Source organism: Macrobrachium nipponense, chromosome 1, assembly GCF_015104395.2.
Source record: "Macrobrachium nipponense isolate FS-2020 chromosome 1, ASM1510439v2, whole genome shotgun sequence".
NCBI lineage: Eukaryota > Metazoa > Arthropoda > Malacostraca > Decapoda > Palaemonidae > Macrobrachium > Macrobrachium nipponense.
The window spans coordinates 145,033,597-145,054,081 of record NC_087200.1 but is presented as its reverse complement, the minus strand read 5'-3'; the positions used below and the strand labels follow the sequence as shown (position 1 = coordinate 145,054,081).

At 36.1% G+C, this 20,485-nt stretch overlaps 2 protein-coding genes across 9 annotated transcripts in view; both read right to left on the bottom strand.

The window, feature by feature from the left end:
* The window catches only part of LOC135219715 (UDP-glycosyltransferase UGT5-like), a 106,400-nt gene extending 104,191 nt beyond the window's left edge, over positions 1-2,209 (bottom strand). For 3 of the 6 annotated variants that reach the window (XR_010315495.1, XR_010315496.1, XR_010315494.1), the window contains exon 1: positions 1,596-1,872. The gene's annotated coding sequence lies outside the window, so the exon portion shown is untranslated. Of the gene's footprint in view, positions 1-1,528; positions 2,057-2,171 lie in introns of those variants that run through there. The other 3 variants (XR_010315498.1, XR_010315497.1, XM_064256705.1) reach the window with 3 other exon arrangements.
* Positions 2,210-6,174: 3,965 nt separating this feature from the next.
* LOC135219714 (uncharacterized) lies at positions 6,175-18,907 on the bottom strand. 3 transcript variants are annotated; one of them, XM_064256701.1, is made up of 4 exons: positions 18,751-18,907; positions 10,434-12,712; positions 10,106-10,154; positions 6,175-7,593 (listed from the first exon to the last, which is right to left on the bottom strand). In XM_064256701.1, exon 2 carries the CDS (start codon positions 12,696-12,698, stop codon positions 10,692-10,694), a length of 2,007 nt encoding a protein of 668 aa, XP_064112771.1. In that variant the 5' UTR covers positions 12,699-12,712; positions 18,751-18,907; the 3' UTR covers positions 6,175-7,593; positions 10,106-10,154; positions 10,434-10,691. The 3 variants fall into 3 exon arrangements, with proteins under 3 accessions (XP_064112771.1, XP_064112772.1, XP_064112773.1); XM_064256702.1 differs by having other exon boundaries at positions 10,434-12,715; positions 18,751-18,895; XM_064256703.1 differs by lacking the exon at positions 10,106-10,154.
* Between the last annotated feature and the right edge of the window lie 1,578 nt (positions 18,908-20,485).

Sequence of the window (20,485 nt, the reverse complement as noted above, 5' to 3'; positions counted from 1 at the left end):
ACCGTTTACACGCTACACGCTCCGATTTTGTTCCCCAGGAAAGTTTCCCCATAGTGTGTGAAAAGTGTTACGTGAATTATCGAGATTTCACAAACTATTATTATGGGCCTATAGAAAGGCTCGAAACTTTTGCCCAAAATCACGGTTTAATCAAGAGTGAACATATTTGCCCGACTTGTAAGGAAAAGTGCCTTCTTGACTTTAACAAAAATGCCTTTCGGTGCGATAAAACCTATGTAAGGTAAGATATTTCCTGTATATATTTTGATTATTGTGTGAAATATTTGATTATCGTGTGAAATATGATGGAGTATTGTCTCTCAGTTAGCCTAATGGCCGCTCAAATTTTTTGGAATTGTCATGAAGTGTGCAGGGAAGGTAGTGTCCTTAAGGGGGGGGTTGCAGTGGGGGGCGAAGCCTCACCCGCTAGGCCTAGGTAGGGGTACGGCGCTCTAGGTTAGGTTAGGTGGTTTGTTTGGTTAGGTAGTGCCCTGGAAATAACTTTTCTCCTGCTCCCCCCCACCCAAAAACAACGGTTCCCAATGGGGTCCCCCAAGATTGTTAGATGGGAACAAGGGTGTAATTGCTTGATGCCACCAATATTAATGATTAGTTTAAGCATAATCAAAAAATACATCGGAAAAATATATATTCTTCTGCAAACAAGAGACGGAGCTCTCCTTTAGATTTACCGAAGTAGACTATGGCAATTGACGTTTTCCCATGTTATTTTGCTTACTTTACAAGAGTTTAAGGTAATATTTTTCTGGTCGACTGTAATTAATCTATTATTTACCTTTGAACTCTGTAGTTGGTACATCGTACCCCTTGTACTGTCATGTAGTCTTCAGAGGTAAATTACGATTTAATTACAGTCGACCGAATAAATATTACTTTAAATTCTTGTTCAGCAGGTAAAATAACATAGGAAAACGTCAACTGCCATAGTCTACTGTACCGCGGAATGCGGGCTTAGAATTACCAAAACTAGTACTATCTTGAAATTGTCAAAAATACTCCAAGGAGACATTAAAACATTTTCAACTCCAAAATGTGATTACATTAAAAAGTATAAATTAATCAAAAGTCTAGGACTGATCCTCAGGATGGCTAAGGATGTAACACACTGAACTGTCATTTCAGCTTTCCTTTCACGCCGTCATGGGGATGAGGGTAAGCCGAGGCTTTTATCATTTCACCAGACATTGCATCTTGGCAAGACCTATAATACCTACTAGCCTAGGTCCAGGAACTTAAATCCTACTGGTCTCTTAGGACAAGACATCATAGAGGTTAGGGAATGGCAGCCACTAGTATATTACTACCAAATCTCTTATACTAAACACTCAAACTAACAGCTTACCCATATTAGGCTAAGACTTTGACGATAAATTACCTAAACCATAGGGGCACATCTAGCCTATAAGTATAGATTGCTATGTATTGTCACCTTCCTTGGGCCACATTTATATTGTTACTAACAAAATAATCAACACACTTTTCATGACAATTTATAAAAGATTCGCACCTATTTTTCACTGCCTAGTTTCCAGTGCCATAGAGAGTTGGTTGGTTAATGGTTGTAGGGGACTCACCTGGATATTAAAACACCATAAAACGAACAAGCACCTGTCACTGACAACGGATAACGGAGTAATGGTCTACTTGTTTCTTTCAATTTACACCCACTTGCCTAAACAAAAGACGGCTTCAGTCATCGAATGGCCAATGTTGAAAGGCCTTTTGGTGCGTTTCACAATTAGGAACGGTAAACACCGTTAGTAATGAATTAGCAAACTTAGGTCTTCAGCGTCGTTGTGACTGGTTACTTATACTGGCCTGCAAGAGGCTAACTTTTTCAATTGATCAAAAATTGTCAGCGGAAATTTGATTCTGACTGACGGCTTCCCATGTTAATATGTTAAATATTTGTATACTATCATACCTCGATTAACTTATCAGGGCATAATTAGGTGATTACCTCTGTTATTTTTTTTTATAATTTACTTAACAGCAGCGCTTTTTCTTTTTGAAACAAGCGTTTACGTTCCTATTTCCTTTTGTCATCGAAAAAGTGTTGCTTTACGGTTTGTACTTCACATTGGCACATTGAGTTTATCCACCCATGATCCTACACGAAATCACATATTCTTAGTACTTAATTGTCTTACTTTTGATTGATTATCGGCCGGCGTCGCCTTATTCCATAACTATACGAGTGAAACTATAATCTGAGACGTTGTCAAAATAGGCCATACAGCTTTAAAAACATAAGTAATTAGCTAAATAAGAGGATAAGAGAAATTGCACAAATTTCATATGTAATTTAGATCATGATGTATGGGTTATAGCAGTAACGACTAATCTTATCTGTATTCAGATACCTCTCAATGAAAGGTAGTCTTGTGTATAAACATTCAACATCAGGTGTCATACTAGCTTGGGTAATCTTGTGTATTAACATTCAACATTTAGTATCAGGTGTCATATTAACTTGCTCATCAGTATTTTTCCTCTAGGTTTCTGAGTCTTCGCTACTTCTGCCCACTCATCATTTATCTAAAGATTTGATTAAAAGGCTTTAAATACTTTTTGAAGCCATTCAAGTCCACTCAGTTTGAAAATATGATTAAAATAAAAGCAATATTTAGGATATATAAAAAAAAATTGGAGCAGCAGAAAAATAACTAAATTGTGGTTTCAATACAATTCTATGGCTTTTATTTTAGTCATATTTTCAACCTTGATAAAATCTGGGCCCAAGTAACTACAATTTCCATATTTGCCTTTACTGTTATATCATATCCTGAATGAGATACAGTATTAGTACAATAATTGCCATTTGTGATTTGCTCCAAGAGATTATTCTACACAGTAATGGTAAAGTGGAATAATATCTGAAAGTTTTGAATGGTAAAACGATAGATTTTTAGAGATATCAGCTGTTGATAAACTACTGTTCCGGTAACTTCCGATGAAAATTTCATTTGTATAATTAGATTTTTATAATTTTACAGATAACATCATTAGTATTGCAAAACTTTTTAGCTTTTCCAAAGTATTCTTGGTTTAATTAATATTCTTGGTTCTTCTTAGGTTCGAAACACACACACACACAATATATATATATATATATATATTATATAAAATATATTACATATATAACATTATATATATATATACATATATATATTACATATATATATACATATAATATATATATATACATATATATATACATAATATATATACATATATATCATATATAATAAATACAATATATATATACATATATATATACATATATAATATACATTATCTAATTCTTACATATATATATACATATATATACATATATATATACATATATATATACATATATATACAGAATATATATACATATATATATACCATATATATTAACATATATATCTACATATATATAGAATATATATATACATATAGATATACATAATATGATACATTATATGGATACATATATATATACATATAATATTACATATATAATCATTATATTACATATATATATAACATATATATATACATATATATATACCCTATATATAATACAATAATATATATACCTTATATAATAATATAATAACATAATATATACATATATAATATGCTTAGGAGAAAAAAAGCTTGTTTCCTGGCATGCAGCCTACGTCTGTTATATACGGCCGCACACGTAGACAGGCACACATCCTATGGTATATATAATATAGTGTGTGTGTGTAGCAGACGTATAATACTACATACCAGGAAACAAGCTCTCTCTCTCTCTCTCTCTCAAGCACTTTAACATTAGCCCTTTTCTTGGTCATTCGCCTTGAAAACAACAATAGTCAGATTGCCATTCAGTGCCTCTGCACAATTCTCCTTCACCCATACAAAGCTATTATTTAGTACCACCATCTTGTCACCTAAAAACGCGTCCTTCGTCCCGCTATACCAAAGTCGTAAAATGAGTATGACGTCAGAGGAACATTTTTATTCATCTTTTTCACTTGCTGTGAAATTGTTTTATACGGCTTTTAATTTTTATTTTTTTGGTACAACGTAAACAATGATCCCTGAAGGTCTTTGGGTGTCAGATAGTTCCTGTTCCCTTTCCTAGTTAAGTTTCGACTAGCGGTTATTTCTAATGCAGCATATATGGGCATGCGTTGAGATTTAGGAATTGTGTGTGTATGCAGTGGTAATTTCTCTAGTCATTTTCCCCCAGCAGTTTAGATGCAGCTGTTAATACTGCTCGTTTTTACATGAGGCAACACTCCCTCGATACCTTGCCATCCTTTTCTATCTTACTTTCTTATTTACCTATATAATCATGCCCATCTTGAAGGCTCGAATGATTAACATCTACCAGCTTTTTAAATATATCCTGAATACCGCGCCTTATGATACTCAGTATCGCTGATGAAATGCAATTAAGAATATACACTTATTTCCTCCCTTATATACTAACTTTTGTTTGCTTATGAGAGAGAGAGAGAGAGAGAGAGAGAGAGAGAGAGAGAGAGAGAGAGAGAGAGAGAGAGAGAGAGAGAGAGAGAGGAGAGAAATATGCCAAAGTTCTCCGAGCCTCATTGTGCACTAAACTTCACTCTTCAAAGCTGAATAGGATCGTAGTAGATATAGGCTACTTAATTGGGATAAGGATTCTTCCCATTTACCAAAAGCCACGTCCTGATCTTACTTGAATCTGGGTCTCCTTTCTCTAGTCTCATAATGGTGCTATTAGCTCTCTCCTTACAAAACAAATTGTTCCTTGGTTTGTTTGTATGGTGTTTTTACGTTGCATGGAACCAGTGGGTATTCAGCAACGGGACCAACGGCTTTATGGGACTTCCGAACCACGTCGAGAGTGAACTTCTATCACCAGAAATACCTTGGTTCACTCTGGTTCGTCAAAATACAATTTGTTTAACTTTAATAAAGTCACTCGACTGTTCACACACGTACTAGACTTGTATCGTGTAAGCTTGTATAACGAATTTAAAATCTCTGTACTACCTACGTATTTCTAACATTATTGCATTCATACTTCAAGTGTCCAGTTGTGGACGATTCCCTGCGGATTAATAAAACTTCCACAGCGAATTTTTATCTGTATACCTATTGCAACAAGTTCCAAGCTAAGTATTTCTCACTTTCTGCTATTATCTTCACTTTCTGTATGATGGAATTTTATTCTTTTGAGGCTTATCTGGGATACGGGGATCGTGTTCTTTTAGTTTAAGCTGGCTTTAAGCAAACAAAAGTTCTTAGGTATAAATAGAATGGAAAATTTAGGCCAAAGGCGCTGAAAGGGAAATTGATAGTAAAGGTTTCATGTTGTAAAGGAGGAAAACTTCGCAGTTGCACTAGAAAACAGCCCTTAGAGAGGGTGGAGAATCAGATGGAAGGAAAATCATATGAACGGAGGGACAGTTAAAATGAGAGAACTTGCGGCTAGGGGCCCGAGGGGACACTGCAAAGACCCTAAGTAACGAAATTAAGCTACTCCCGCTGTTAATCAAGTCTCGGAACGCCGATTGTCTGCGGGTAATGAACTACACATTCGATTTACTAGCTCGAGGTCAACCTTCCTCTCGCGCATTGAGACATTGAGACTTAGTAAATGAACGATTTTAAACTGAAATGGGTAACAAAACTAAACCCTGGACACTTGAGGCCGATCAGCACTGGAGAGCGAAAAGGGGAGATGTGGGGTTGGACTGCAAGACAACAATTTTGAGTATAAACGTTAGGCCAAAGGCCAAATGCTGGATTCTATGAGGTTATTCAGCGCTGAGAGGGTAACCGAGAGTAAAGGTGGCTTCGAAGGTGTAATAGGAGGAAGACCTCCCACCAGTGTACTGCGCATGATGAAGGACAGGGTGGAAAGTAAGATGGAAGCAAGATAATAGTAATGGGAGGTGAACTCCAAAGATCCCAGATGGAAATTGGAGCAAACGGCCACAGTTGTAGCAAGACATGATGGATGAGATGTTGGACAGCACAACAGGAGAAAAGAAGCTGGAACTGAGGTAAAGTTGGTAAAAGGCAGAAAGTTTTGTTCAGCTATGGGCTGAAGGGATGTTGCACCACGTGAGGTACATGAATTGGCTTGTTTCTTCTTTGGTAGGATAAAAAAATTCTTAGGAGTCCTGTACATAATTCTTATGGAATTCCATTTTCATAGAAGACCAGGAATTTTACAAAACTTCTTTACTTATTCATAAATAGAATTCTATTGACTGCAACGTCATATAATTAGAATTAAAGTTTCGTAAGTATGGTCCAACAAAAGATATTAAAATGCATATATAAACTTTCAGAAGCAAAGGCATCTAGACCAGAACACTTAAAATCATATTTTATACCATTTTCAACAATTTAACGTCTACAAATAGAACTAAATGCAGCTGCATAAAAAATGACGTTATAAAAATGTAAAGATTATCTTAATTACTATTATGTTCTCCTGCAAATTATAAAGCTACTATTTACTCTAGAAAACAAACCAATGATAAGATCTAAAAATCCGAATAACACCTTTGAGCAATTCTCAGTATGTAGGTACTGGACAGAATTAAATTCATAATCTTACATACATGCACCAATTTAACTGTAAATATATACATACAAACATCCAAACTCCACAAACAGCAGTGTTTAATAAAACTCGACATCACGAGAGTCCTCATCAGAGGAATTCAGTTCAAAAATAAATAGAATTGAATATAACATTTAGGCCATAGGCCAAACACTAGGATCTTTATATGAGGTCATTCAGCGCAGAAACGGAAAAAGGTTTGGATGTGTAACAGGAGCAAAACCTCAAAGTTGTTTGTCTTCACTTAGATGGTTGAGTTTAATATTATTTCCTTAAAATTTATTTTACTGATGCACGTTGCCTCTCCAACGCAAGGCGTCTGATAAAATTAAAATCTAAGGCTCCGTCTCGCAAAATGTGTTCATAAGAAATATGAGACGTCGTCACTTTTAAGTTATAAGAAGAACATTATCTAAAAGCATAAGTATTGTCTAAATAGGAAATTAGTAAACCTAAGCGCCAATCCTGTCTTCATAGTAGACCTATTCTATCATTTGGTGTACGGGCATTAACACGTGACAACTTCACATATATTTTAAATTGCTCTATAACATTTATGAATATATCATGCTAAAAAAAAATCATGTCCAAACATACAGCACACACAAATCTTCACATTTAAAAGAATAGTCAGATCATACAAAATCATGAGGAACTGTTAAAACGAAATGGTAAAACGTCCAAACATAAAAATACCGTTTCAAGTATAGAAGTCACTTCTGCTGGTATACACCAGAATAAGGTTACACTGCCAGTTTTCAAGTCCTACCACCTATCCCAATAGTGGTTGGCGTCACGCGTTTAAACTGGGTTGTCACTAAAATGACTGATAACTCTGACCAAATCCTTAGTCCTAGCGGCTGGAATGTAATGTTACGAGTCTAGTACGGAGAAGTGAACATATAATGCTGACGAGGTCCTTTTTAAAGAGATCAAGTGACTCACGACGAATTCATCATGTTTGATGCCTGGAAAGAGTAAATTAACGGTTAATAAATAACAAAGGATTACACAAAAAACACAGCATTCAAGAATCAAGTTAATTTCTTGGAATAATTCTACCAAAAAAAAAAAAAATCACAGCACGTTTAATTATGAATACCTATGAAACCAAGTGTAATCCTTATGCAAGAAGTAATCTCTAGTATACGCTCTACGAAATATTACTAACATTCTCCATCAGAAACTAATCCCCTTCTCTAATTAAACATTACAAATATTCTCTAAAATTGTTTATTTGTATAGTATTTTTCACGTTGCATGGAACCAGTGGTTATTCAGCAACGGGACCAACGGCTTTACGTGACTTCCGCATCACGTCTTAAGTGAACCTCTATCACCAGAAAAACACATTTCTGACGCCTTTACGGAATGCCCGAGAATCGAACTAGCGAGGCAAACACCAAGCCGACCATGCCACGGAGGCGCTTCTCTAATAAAATTGAAAATACTCATAAAAAACCATATTTTTCTTTAAACTTACTAATTACACCAATCCCAAAATTTACCAATAATCCTCCAATATATGTGTGTATATATATAATATATATATATATATATATATATATATAATATATATATGAATATAATATATATATATGATATATATAATATGATATATATAATATATGATATATATATATATGATATATATGATTACTATCTATATGATATATATATTGATATATATATCTATATATAATATAGATATTATCATATATATATTATATAAGATATAGATCTAATATAATAATATAATTATATAATTATATATAATTACTAATATATATAATATAATATTATATATATATATCTTATATATATTAATTAATATAATATATAATAATATTAATTATTAAAATTAATATATGATAATAATATATATAATATATATATTAATATATAATATATATACACACTCGTATATATGAAGATGGAGACACACACACAAAAAGGTGTTGATTATACCCTCAAAACAAATTTGCCTATCATACGGTTTCAGTAATGAACAAATGCTTCACCAGACCAGACTACTTATCATGTTCATGTAACGAGCCATTTCCACAATTCTCTGCTCATTTTGAGACTTATCTGCATAGCTGAGCTGATGAGACAGACAATGCACCAAGTGAGCCAGCGCCTCAACGGCGTGGTTGGTATGGCATTAGCGTCCCACCTCGGTGATCGCGGGTTCGATTCCCGGCCATTCCATTGAGGAGTGAGAGATAAGTATTTCTGGTGATAGACATTCACACTCGACGTGGTTCGGAAGTCACGTAAAGCCGTTGGTCCCGTTGCTGAATAACCACTGGTTCCATGCAACGTAAAAACACCATTAAAAAAAAAAAAAATACCAAGTGAGCCAAGTTGCTATTCCACTCACTATGTCATTTTGTGTCGTGCATAAAATCCACAAAACTATACAAATCAAAAGAAAGGTTTCAAAGCAGAGTAATTCACCGATTAAAGGAAAAAAAAAAGCGAAAACTTCAGGTCAAGCTGGTAGAATACCTGAAAGCTACAAGCAACTGCTGTTTGGAGAACTTAAATTGCATAATTACAAAGAAAAGGTTAAAGGGCAGTTCTGTACTAACGAACCAAATTCTGATACCACAGATACCGTTTCAATCTTGTCATCATTCATCTCTTGGGTAAGCGCCTCTTTACCGAAGCCATAGTCATAGCCACTAACATGGCTGTGCCATGGCGATAAAAAATTTAAATGCTTCTCCGTCGATTTCTGGTACGCTAATCAAATCAACACAGAGAGAGAGAGAGAGAGAGAGAGAGAGAGAGAGAGAGAGAGAGAGAGAGAGAGAGAGAGAGAGAGAGAGAAATTAACAAGGATATGGCAAAATCGTGTGAGAACTGTGCGCTTCTTTAGTTATTAAATAAAATAAGTATACACTTCACGTTAGCAGTCCTGTTAATAGAAATATTGGAGCTGGTTTATGTTTGCTGATGTCGACACATACGATAAACTGACTTTGAAGCCACTGTTTTCCAAGGATGGATGGAGGGCGCTATTTAGAACGAATGCCTTGGCACTGGGACCAATGAGACAATGCAGCGAAGCGATGCCCTTGAAAAAATACTTTTTAATAAGTGGGTATAGTACAAGGCCTTGCTTAGATTGTTTGTCTGGTGTTTTTACGTTGCATGGAACCAGTGGGTATTCAGCAACGGGACCAACGACTTTACGTGACTTCCGAACCACGTCGAGAGTGAACTTTTATCACCAGAAATACACATCTCTCACTCCTCAATGGAATGGCCGAGGATCGAACCCGCGACCACCGAGGTCAGAAGCAAACACCAAACCAACCACGCCACTGAGGCGTTGGCATTGCTTAGAGTGCTGTCACGGAAAAGAAAAGAAAAAATCTGGTCTTTCATAAGAACATTCGACTCCCTTAATCACATAAGTTTTTTATTTTACTTAAAACTGTAAATTTGGAAATGAAATCTCTCCAGACTTACCTAATAAACTAAAAGGTTTTCCAGTCTTTAGTTGTACTGCATACAATAACTGAAAAGGGAAAGTTAAATTTAGGTAATTTTATAGACTCACGCTAGTTCGACTTTTACGAAATCTTTCAGCAAAAACTGCATTTTCACCTAGTAGGTCAACTTCTAAGTCTGTTACATTTACCGTGTGATTCTATTGTGACCCCTGGATAATGAAAATTGAACAATCTTCTCACAAATTCTTTGCGAGACCAAGCATTCAAAATCCATTATGGATCTGGAAAAAAAAATGCAGCTCAAGGGTGTTTTCAGTAAATGTGTAATGAATATTGATGTTTACCTGCTCTTCCTCCTTATGAGTCACTTCTAGGTTCATAATTCTGACTCTCGCCAAGACACGCTAAATTTACACTCATCGCCGCCATCAGCTCCAGATTTGTGTGTCGTCCTACGATCTTGCATTGTTAGGCGAACCTCCTCCTCAATTACTCTCTCGGTATTAGTAGAATATTCCTTCGTGGCAGAACTTGAATCTTCTGGTGGAGTCTGCTGCTGCTGCCAATGATGATGATGATGATGAATGGAATCTCTCTCAGACTCAATTCTCGTTTGGTCTCGCACTGTTAGCGCACATTTTCCGGAAACCTGGATATGAAGACTCCAAATCTGAACACCTTCTGTGGTATGTGCGCAGATCTGGAGCAGAATAAGACCGATGCATTGTCAGAGCCTGCTGCTGGCAATTTGGACTTTTCTGTGATTCAACACTCGTGTTTGGCTCAACCATGATGACCCACAATTGTTGAGAAACTGAATTTGAAGCTACCAAATTTGAACAGCTTTTTGATAGTCTGTTATAGGAGTGACTGATTAGTTCAGAAGAATTACCAAATCTAGAAGAGCTTACTGAAATGGGCATTATGTCAATTAACTCACTGTTAGTTAAATTTTGTAGCAAGTCTTGACTTACATGTTTCTGTAGAGGATTCGAGTCATCTTTTGTGGGTACAGTAGACTTCCATTTTTCAGTATTTAAAAGATGAGAGTTATCTGGGTGTATAAGTGAATTACTTTCGGGAGAAAATGAGAAGGTGGAGTCTGACATCGGACTCCTATTAAGCAAGCCCCCTTGAATCTGCCGTTTCTGATGCTCAGGATAAGAACGATCGAATTGAATACCCAAGGAATTAATTAATGGATGAAAATGTGCGGCTCTATGAAGATCAGCGACTGTAATAAGTAACTGATTCTCTACATCAAGCTGTTTTGAATCTGAACATCCTGAGATTTCCTTGTGCTCAGTTGGCACATTATGGTAGTACTTTCTTGGGACATATGGACTCTGATGGAGAACAGGAGGTTCATATTCTAAAGATGTGTCAACATAGAGAGGCAAAGTAACTGCAGAACTCACAGGGAGGACTGGAGCAGCTGACAAAGAACAAGGTATAATGAGAGGCGCATGAATCTTTGGATCAAATATGTGAGGATGCTGAACAATCCGCTGACCCTCAAAGGTGGTGATAATCTGTTGAACATTTTGTATTTCAGCTTTTCTAGTTTTCTTCTTTGAAGGCCAACTAGGTTTAGTGTGATCTTTTTTGTAGGGTTTAATCTGACCACTTTGTAAGTTTCTCTGTTGGCCACTTTGTTGTGTAGTATATTGCTGGTTAGAATATCTGTTCTGCTGCACAGGTATCCGACTGTTACTGAAATGGTTTGGATGCTGGTGATAATGGCTGCTGTTTCGAACATTTTCTTCCCCCCTTTTCAAATGATTTTGATTATTCAAATCTTTTCGTACCTGTTGACCAGTTTGCTGCCTTGGGATGTAAGTATGATGTCGAATTTCCTGCTTCTCATTCTCTTTATTTTCATGAGAGTAAGTCCCCTGATTTTGTTGCTCACTAATTAATGTGGGTCTCTGATGACTGTTACTTGCAATCTGTTGATGACCTAGCTGTGGCTTTATGAGATGACCTTTTGAGTGGATTAGTTTCTGACCAGTTAGAGTTTTAAGTTGGCTGGCTTCTTGCTTTTGCACTGCACATGTCTGATGTATTCGCTCCAGTATCTCATTAATGTTTTTATTCTTATTCTGCTGAATTTCCTGACCACAGTCTTGAAGCTGACGCAGACTAGAAACATTCCCTGGTGCTTGACTTGTGGACATTATTTGCTGTTTCCGTTGTGGCAGCTGACTGTTACCATCTAACTGCAAACCCTGGTGATTGAAATCCTTGTTTGGTGGTGGTATTTCTTTTAGTATAACATGTTGCTTCTGACGATTTTGTTGGAAGCTAGCATTACCAGACATACCAGAATAATGAGGTTCAGTACTATGGCCCAGCTGTGACTGATCAGCCATATCCATTGTAGTTTGCTCTTCAGAAATATGTAATTCAGGATGTACTGTATTAGGACATTCACTGTCTGGTGTATGCCCTAATGTCCTTTGTTCATTAGCCTGACGACGTAGGGAAGAATCACTATTGGTCGGATAAGGATGAACTTTAGTAAGTCTTTGCTGGCGCAGGGAGACGCTCTCGTCCTTACTTTCGCTGTCAACTTTATTGCACAAGACTTCCACACGTTTCTTTGGCATCTTTCGTCTCTGCTCTGCTTAAGGAGGGACAAGACGAAAGTTATTAGCGCAATAAAATCATTGCAAAGAAAAATTTTTCTAATCATATTATAAAGGATATAAACTAATAAGATCCTTACAATATTGCACAGTTATAAAAGTGTTTTTTTTAATTAGCTTTATAAGTATGTTAATGATAAGAAAATCTTAAGCTACCATTTAATATCCCCAACTGTTCATGCTTATGATCTACTTTTTGAAACCTAACCCAACCAATAACTAAGGCTGTTTTTTCATAAGCCTTGTTACCTCTTCATTTTATTAATAAGCTTTTGGCGATATGCTGGTAGATGGAACAAAAACATAAATGAAATTGAGATATCAAATTTCTGTACACTAAGCTTATAGCTATACTTGTTAGGGCACAAAAATTTCAATAACCTTGTGATAATTCTTGAAGGACCGCATCCCAGTGTGGTGTAGTAGTACAATGGTGATGTTCATAGGCTACCAGAAAAAATGGTGACTGGGAGATTTGGCAAGCAATGGCATTTTAATAACACTAAGATGACCAAACCAGGCCACTAGCTATGACAAAAGAGAATGTGAAGGTGACGCCCCCTATGTAAACGACGCTATCACCTCTAGCCACATAGTATGAGTTTGTTAAACATGAAATCTACACTGGGCTGATTCCTCACGACAGGACTACTATGCCGATTCATCATTTAGGCAAGGACAAGGTAAACTTTCAAACCAGCTTATTTGTTTGGGTGCCAAAGACGGTGCCTAGGAGGCGTTGTCAACGAAGATGGGAGCAGGAATGAGTATTGCACACATCATTGGACATACATTTGAAATCTTTATGAATTAGTATGTAGAAACAGGGAAAAGTATGTCATGATTAGCACTGAGTAGTCATTGTAGAAACCGATTTTGAACCTGAATGCTGTAAATGACCCCAAAGAATGAAAAAGGGCTCCCGTTTCAACCAGGGAAGACATTGCAACCAGTGTTTCAGATAAAAGTTTAGAATTAGAAAGAGGATTACAATGGTCTGTAGTGAAGTGGGCAAGAGCAAATAAGAGTAAAATTTCCTCAAAAAAGGAATAGAAAGATGAAATGACATCAAAACCATATAGTAATTATGTCACAAGCACAACCCCCTTAAAGAAATCATGAAATGGATGGTCCTAGAAAGGGAGTAATCTTATTTGCACAGTGATTTCATCTTCCTAGCAATCACTTTCATAAAATACGGTTTTCATTTACAAAACCTCAGGAAATATAGCATTTTATCCCCAAGCCTTAACTGTAAGTATCATATGTGAGCAGTATTAAGAAGGCAATTTGAGAGTGGGCATAAAACTACATGCTGTGGTTTCAGTGTGAACAATCCTAATCAATTTTCTTAAAATTTAACATCAAGGTCTAAGAGGGGTTAATGCTGATACATAGTTGCTTTAAGACTTTCTTGTTACATTCTCATCAAATAGGACCTTAGCTAGAAAAATCAAGTCTGTTATGGTAAGTCATAAAGAACTATAAAATCTTTCCAGTTGTAGAACCCTGCATGATCATCAAAATCTTATAGGCTTGAATTAGGTCTTTTGAAGCAGAAGTGGAATGCAGCATTTGTCCTGGGCACACACCGCATTAGAAAAGCAGACAAGACAGCTCTTCCTTAAAAAAGGATTAACTAGCTGTATACCTACTTTTAAGAGGGGTATGGGAGGCAGATCCCAACTAGGCAGGAAGTGTGGTTAACCAAGTGTATTACTTTTGATTAGCATAGTGCACCAACAAAACAATAAAAAAGGGAGGTTGCAGCTGTATGATGGGTTAATCAAGCATTTTACTAATATGTAACATAGCTATGCAAAAAAGATATCAAAGGATTTTGTTGTTGCTGGTTGAACGGTTTTGCAATTCATGTAAATACTATAGAAGATAATTTCCTGAAATATAACCACCTCAGAAAAAATAGACCATACATACTTGCCTCTCCATGAATGGTCTTGCTTTTGCCAAGCCTATTGACTCTTTGTTGCCAGCTAAGTTATGAGCCCAGTTAGCCTTCCTGTATTCTCTAGTGTTCAGTACATAATTCTATAAGGTCCATGACTAACTTGCTCTCTTTATTTTTATTTATCTATTTTTTTTACCTGTTAACTATTGACAAAGTTAATTGATACGTTAATTGATAGTTTGAAAGTAAATGGGCACTCCATGACTAGCAGGCTTTTTTTTTTCACCAGTTAACCATTGGTAAAGTTGGTTAATACATTTCCTACTATGAGATTCAGGGCTTCTGTAACATGGTTTTTTTGCAATAACTTTTTATCTATGCATTTCATATATATAACGCTTATTCAGAATACATATTATATCTACACATAAATTTTGACTATTCTGCATTACGTAGGTTGAATAAATTTGGTACTTATAATGTAAAAGTGACTTTTTTTGAAGACGGGCCAACTTTCTCAGAGATAAGGTTTCGAACGCACTCGTTACGTAACTTATGACATCATTTCTTCCCTCTTTCTCGATGGATGATTGGCTATACGTAACGAAGGCTATACCTCTGGCAACAATGACAAAAATTTAAATACAAGCAAAGCAGTACACCTTTATGAACTCTGCATCCTCTCCACTGATAATTGTCATAATGAACAAACCAACAAAATATAAATACAAAAACACTTCTATTAATAGTCTAACTCCCAAAATAAGTGTCCTAAGAAATTATAATCTACTTTATAGGCCACAATCATTTTGACAAGATGTAGGGAATAGTTGGTAATTTTCAAAGACATAGTAGACAAGCTTGACTTGATAACTGCTGTATCCAGTGTCAAGCAATTTTTATTTATCGGCTATCTATCTATTTACTATAAAAAAAAAACTATTTATCGGCTATCTATTTACTAAAAAAAAAATAAAAAAATAAAAAAATAGATGGTACCGTATTTTGGCTTTAAACCTTCACCAATAATTATCGTCAGAATGATGTCTTCATGAGGCTCCACCCACTTTGGCCTTGTCATAATTCAGGATAACAATGAAGGCTATCATGGACATTGTTGTATTAGAAAATCAAACTTCTGGCTATAAAAACTCATTTCTCTAGTAACTGTAAGAAGTGCTAAATGATGCTCAGGGATCCCAGCAGTTGGCCTAAATGTTTAATTCATGTATATTGCTGCTATTACTAATTTTGCAGCATTACTGCTACAGTAGTATTACTACGCTAGCATAGATACCCCACCCACATCTATGTATCGTTTCGCCATTCATAGTGTCTTTATATCCAACATGGTCGTACAGACTAAAGAAGAAGAAAAAAAATGATATCGGATGTTCCATTGGTCTGCTGAAGATTTTAGCACATATAAGCTTGTATTTACTTTGGATAAAAATCTTATTTTAACAAAAATAGTTATATAAAGACTGTTTACATACAAAATCTCTCTTTCTCTCTCTCTCTTGGTGGCATAGTGAATAGTTAATGGAAATGTTCAAAATCCTGAATGACATTACAAGTATTATAATTACTTTACGCTAAATACAAATCAGACCATAAACACTGGATTTAAACCAGAAACTGAATAATTACCTATTCAGGCTATAGTAAGTATGGCCACGGGCTTTCGCTTGACTGTATAAAGTTGCAAGTCGTAAGACACATGCAGTTTTACAACCACGGGGACAATTCCAAATCCTGTTAGCCATTCTTGACTACTATGGGTTTCAAAGCCGATGGAATAAGGTGAATGGGTTTCTGTCTGGTGGATGGGCAGGGCAACATTTCGTAAATCGATGTTTACCTTGCTTACGTAATGAATGTTTTTCGACCCTTGGCCCGCAATCATTGGCCATGGCGTCGGCTAGATCATTTTTACTCTATAAAAATTAAAACTATCGGGTTTAGGTTATTGATAATGCTGACAAAATTTGTGTGTTGTTGTGAAATATACATATGTCAACTTTCAGCTACATCCGATGCTTTCATAAGGAGCAAAATCCAAAAAACCGTGTTACATAGGCCCTGAATTTCATAGTAGTTTGACAGCAAATGGGCATTACTTTGCTGGTTAATTACAGGTTATGAATGGCTTTACATAACATGTAAAGGCAAACTTTAAAAACATTCGATAACCTTCATAATCCTATTCTAACTCTGAGTTTGAGAAAACTCATTTCATATGATGAAATGGAAATTGTTGCATTTTGTCAAAACAATAAATTAAGAGATAAAATGGCCAACTTCTCACTATGCTAGATGTACACAGGCTTTGAAAAACAATCTGTCTACTTAGAAAGTAATTTTAAATTTGAAATTAGCTAGGGTTCAACTGCAAGTTTTTTAGGCGATTCTAGTTGCATTAGGATTTTGAAATAATTATTCCATGCAAATTCAGATTCGATATGTGCAATCAACTCGGGTACTTTTTGACGGAAACCTCTATGAGAAATTGTATTGGCTAATTGTATAGCAAAGTGTATTTGGAGAGGTAACACGAATTGAGCAATAAATAACCGAAGCACGTGAGTAAGCTCATGCAGTTTTATTTATAACTTATGGCTACCTTAGTCAAGTTGGAGTCCATTCCTCCGTCAAGTAAGGGAATAGCACCCTAGTTAGGTTAGGCTAGGAAGTAACCCATTATTTACACTCTTAAATAATTCTAGATCATGTTAGGTGGGAGGGGAATCCAAAGCCCACATACCAAGTAAGGACTATGTACCCTAGGTTTACCGTAGGTTAGGTTACATACTTAAATTTTCTTTTTTAGCTTCCTGCGTCGGGTTTTGGTATGGTAATTCTAAGCCCTATGGCAGTTGACGTTTTCCTACGTTATTTTACTTACTGAACAAGAATTTAAAAATATTTATTCGGACGACTGTAATTAACCCCCAGGGGGCAGTACTAAACACGGCGAAATACATTGGACGCCCCAATCCCTAGTGGATGTTGTATTCGCGGTTACGTTTCTTGCAGGGTAATTCTAAAGAATAGTTCCGCACGGACTGCAAGGAACATAACCGCGGATATGACATCCACTAGGGATTGGGGCGTCCAATGTATTTCGCCGTGTTTAGTACTGGCCCCTGGGGGTTAATTACAGTTGTCCGAATAAATATTACTTTAAATTCTTGTTCAGTAAGTAAAATAACTTAGGAAAACGTCAACTGCCATAGTCTACTTTACCGCGGAATGAGGGCTTAGAATTACCCGGGTTTTCCTGTAACTGTCCTTGTACTGCAGACTACACTGTGATTTATCTATTTCCTACTTTTGTGACTTGTGCTTCCATATTTTTTTTAACCTAAAAACCCTGGTCCCTATAGACATAGGAGAATATACGATTCTTAAAATCAATGTTGAAAGGTTTTCACTTGTTTACACATTAACAGACAGCACCTAATTCACAAACCTGTCTTGCTATGCAGACTTTAGCTGTGAAAGGTCGACAGCAATGGTTTCTTCAGGCAGAAATTCAATAGGCTATGTTAGGTTTTAATCTTTGGGGCTCACACTAAGAATTATGGCAATTTTGGACACAACAAGGTGTTAAAGGTAATGCTATAGGCCAAATGAGCCTTACTTCACTGGATAGTAACCAACACTGTTGGCTCTTTTCAGCCAAGTTATCTGTAGAATCTACAAACTAAGGTTTCAAAAGCCTAACCTTGATATAATATACTTCAAATCACATTGAATTAGCATGAAATTGCAGTATACAGCAGGTTTTGTTTTAAACACTTAGTTGCTAACATTTTGACTAATATCATGAATCCGTGTTACATGGGAATTATGCTAGCTACCATCTCTATCCTAAATAACTTTTCCAGTTTATATATTTGGTTTAGTTTCGGTAATCCTAAGCAATAACTCCGCACGGGGTGCAAGGAACGTTCCCGCGAATACGACAGCCACTAGGGATTGGGGCGTCAAATGGATTTTTCTGTTTACCATTAGATCTACCTTAGTTTTCAAACAGTTTCTTTAAACTACTATCATGCAACTATATACATAACCCAATAAAAAAAAAAAGGCTCATCCTACTGCATTCGAAATCCGCGATGGCTCGGTCATACAAGTATCATGTAAAACATTCGTCGGAGAGTGAAGACTGTAGAGGATGTTATAGGCTGCTGCAGAGGGTAGTGCCACCAGGTCCAGGGCCTCCAGGCTGACTAAATCTCAATCTATCGTCTGCTAGAGAACGTTCAAGGATTCGAAAAACACGATACTTCCACACACAAATGAAGAGCATTAAGTTTCTTTGAAGACAGCCGATCATAGAAAAACCGTAGAGCATGGCTTCTATATAACATGTTGCACATGTTTAAGTATACTTTAGTTAGAGTAGTGGCGATTTTCAGAAGCATGAAGCGGACAATCCTGCGTTAGTAACAAGTATTTTTTTTTATAGTCATAATAATAACAATGATGGCAATTAATTACCAAGTATATGGAGGATACTCTTTCGCTAAAATTTTCAGCTTCATGGTACGAGAATAGTAGTTAGTCTAACAAATATCACACAGCCAGGGGAGTTGCAGAATAGATGGCAGATACAAAAATCAGGGTTCCAAAAAAAATTTTTGTTTTCAAAATTCTTTTCAAATTCCGGATTCAGTGGGAAATTCTTTTTCCCCGTCATTAAATGGAAGTCTGCACAGGTCTCTGTTTTAATTTCAGCGAGTTGGTTTTTTCTTTCTTTACAGAAAAAAATTAGGAGCAGTGAGGAAATAATTTTTTCCTGATTACTGAAGGGAAAATACTGCTTTAGCTACTTCCAATAACAGCGATTTTTGTTTCAGCTTCTTTAATAACCTCTGGTGACTTGCTGCGTTGTTCTTAAATAATATTCAGGCCTACATCTTGATGAGTCAATAAATGCAGGAAAAAAATCATGTAATTGAATAAGAACAAAAAAGAAAAAAAAAGAAACCAAACAAGATTTTAAAATCTGTTTTATTAAGAACAATATTTCAGTTTCACTGCTGGTCCAAAGTTGTCTGAAACGTGATTTCGCCCTCAGCTAGATTCCCGTGGCTAATCAGTAATTGTTATAGTTTAATTATAGCAACTTATGTAATATTTACTTCCGCTCTGGCCTCTAAGCTTATCTGACAGATTTACGCACCGACTCAATCACCGGCTCTTTGACGGAGCCATGCAATGCCTTGTTGACGCACAGATCAAGATAAGCAATGACTTAAGGCGAACTTCACGTTGACTCAGAGTAGAGTTTAAACTTTAACAGTGAACTAATGTAGCATAATTCATAGAGCTTTAAGCTGATTTTCTTATTTATCTACTTATTGTTTGTTGTTGACACTAGTTAATTTCTTAAGAAATATGCGAAAGGCTGCTGAATACTCCCATTCAGCGCATGCTCCTCATAGAAGAGAGAAAAGAAAGGGTAAAATTGCAGACCCGGAACTGTGAAAATCTTACCTTGAGTCCGGAAAGGGCACTGTACTTCCTTTCAGCTTGATAATAAAACTGAATCAACTTCATCTACGTAACTCCATCACCAAAGATAAAGTTAATTTTTTCGGCGTGCGTAACCTTCACATGATTTACTTCCTCTCTTCCAATGACTTAAAATCTTTCTCTGGATCTTTGAATCACATCCGCCTGTCCTTTTCCATGGACAGGCCTAAACTAATTTCTAATTAAAGGAAGTTTTATAATTTATTTCTTATTTTGTCTTCCCGTCTCTTATAACCTCCTCTTTAGTAGTTATAACCTACCTTCTGCTTTCCTTTTCCTTTCCTCATTTTTTACG

Bases quoted from the DNA above. Each gene is read 5' to 3' on its own strand.
- LOC135219714 (XM_064256701.1), bottom strand. From the start codon at position 12,698: ATGCCAAAGAAACGTGTGGAAGTCTTGTGCAATAAAGTTGACAGCGAA.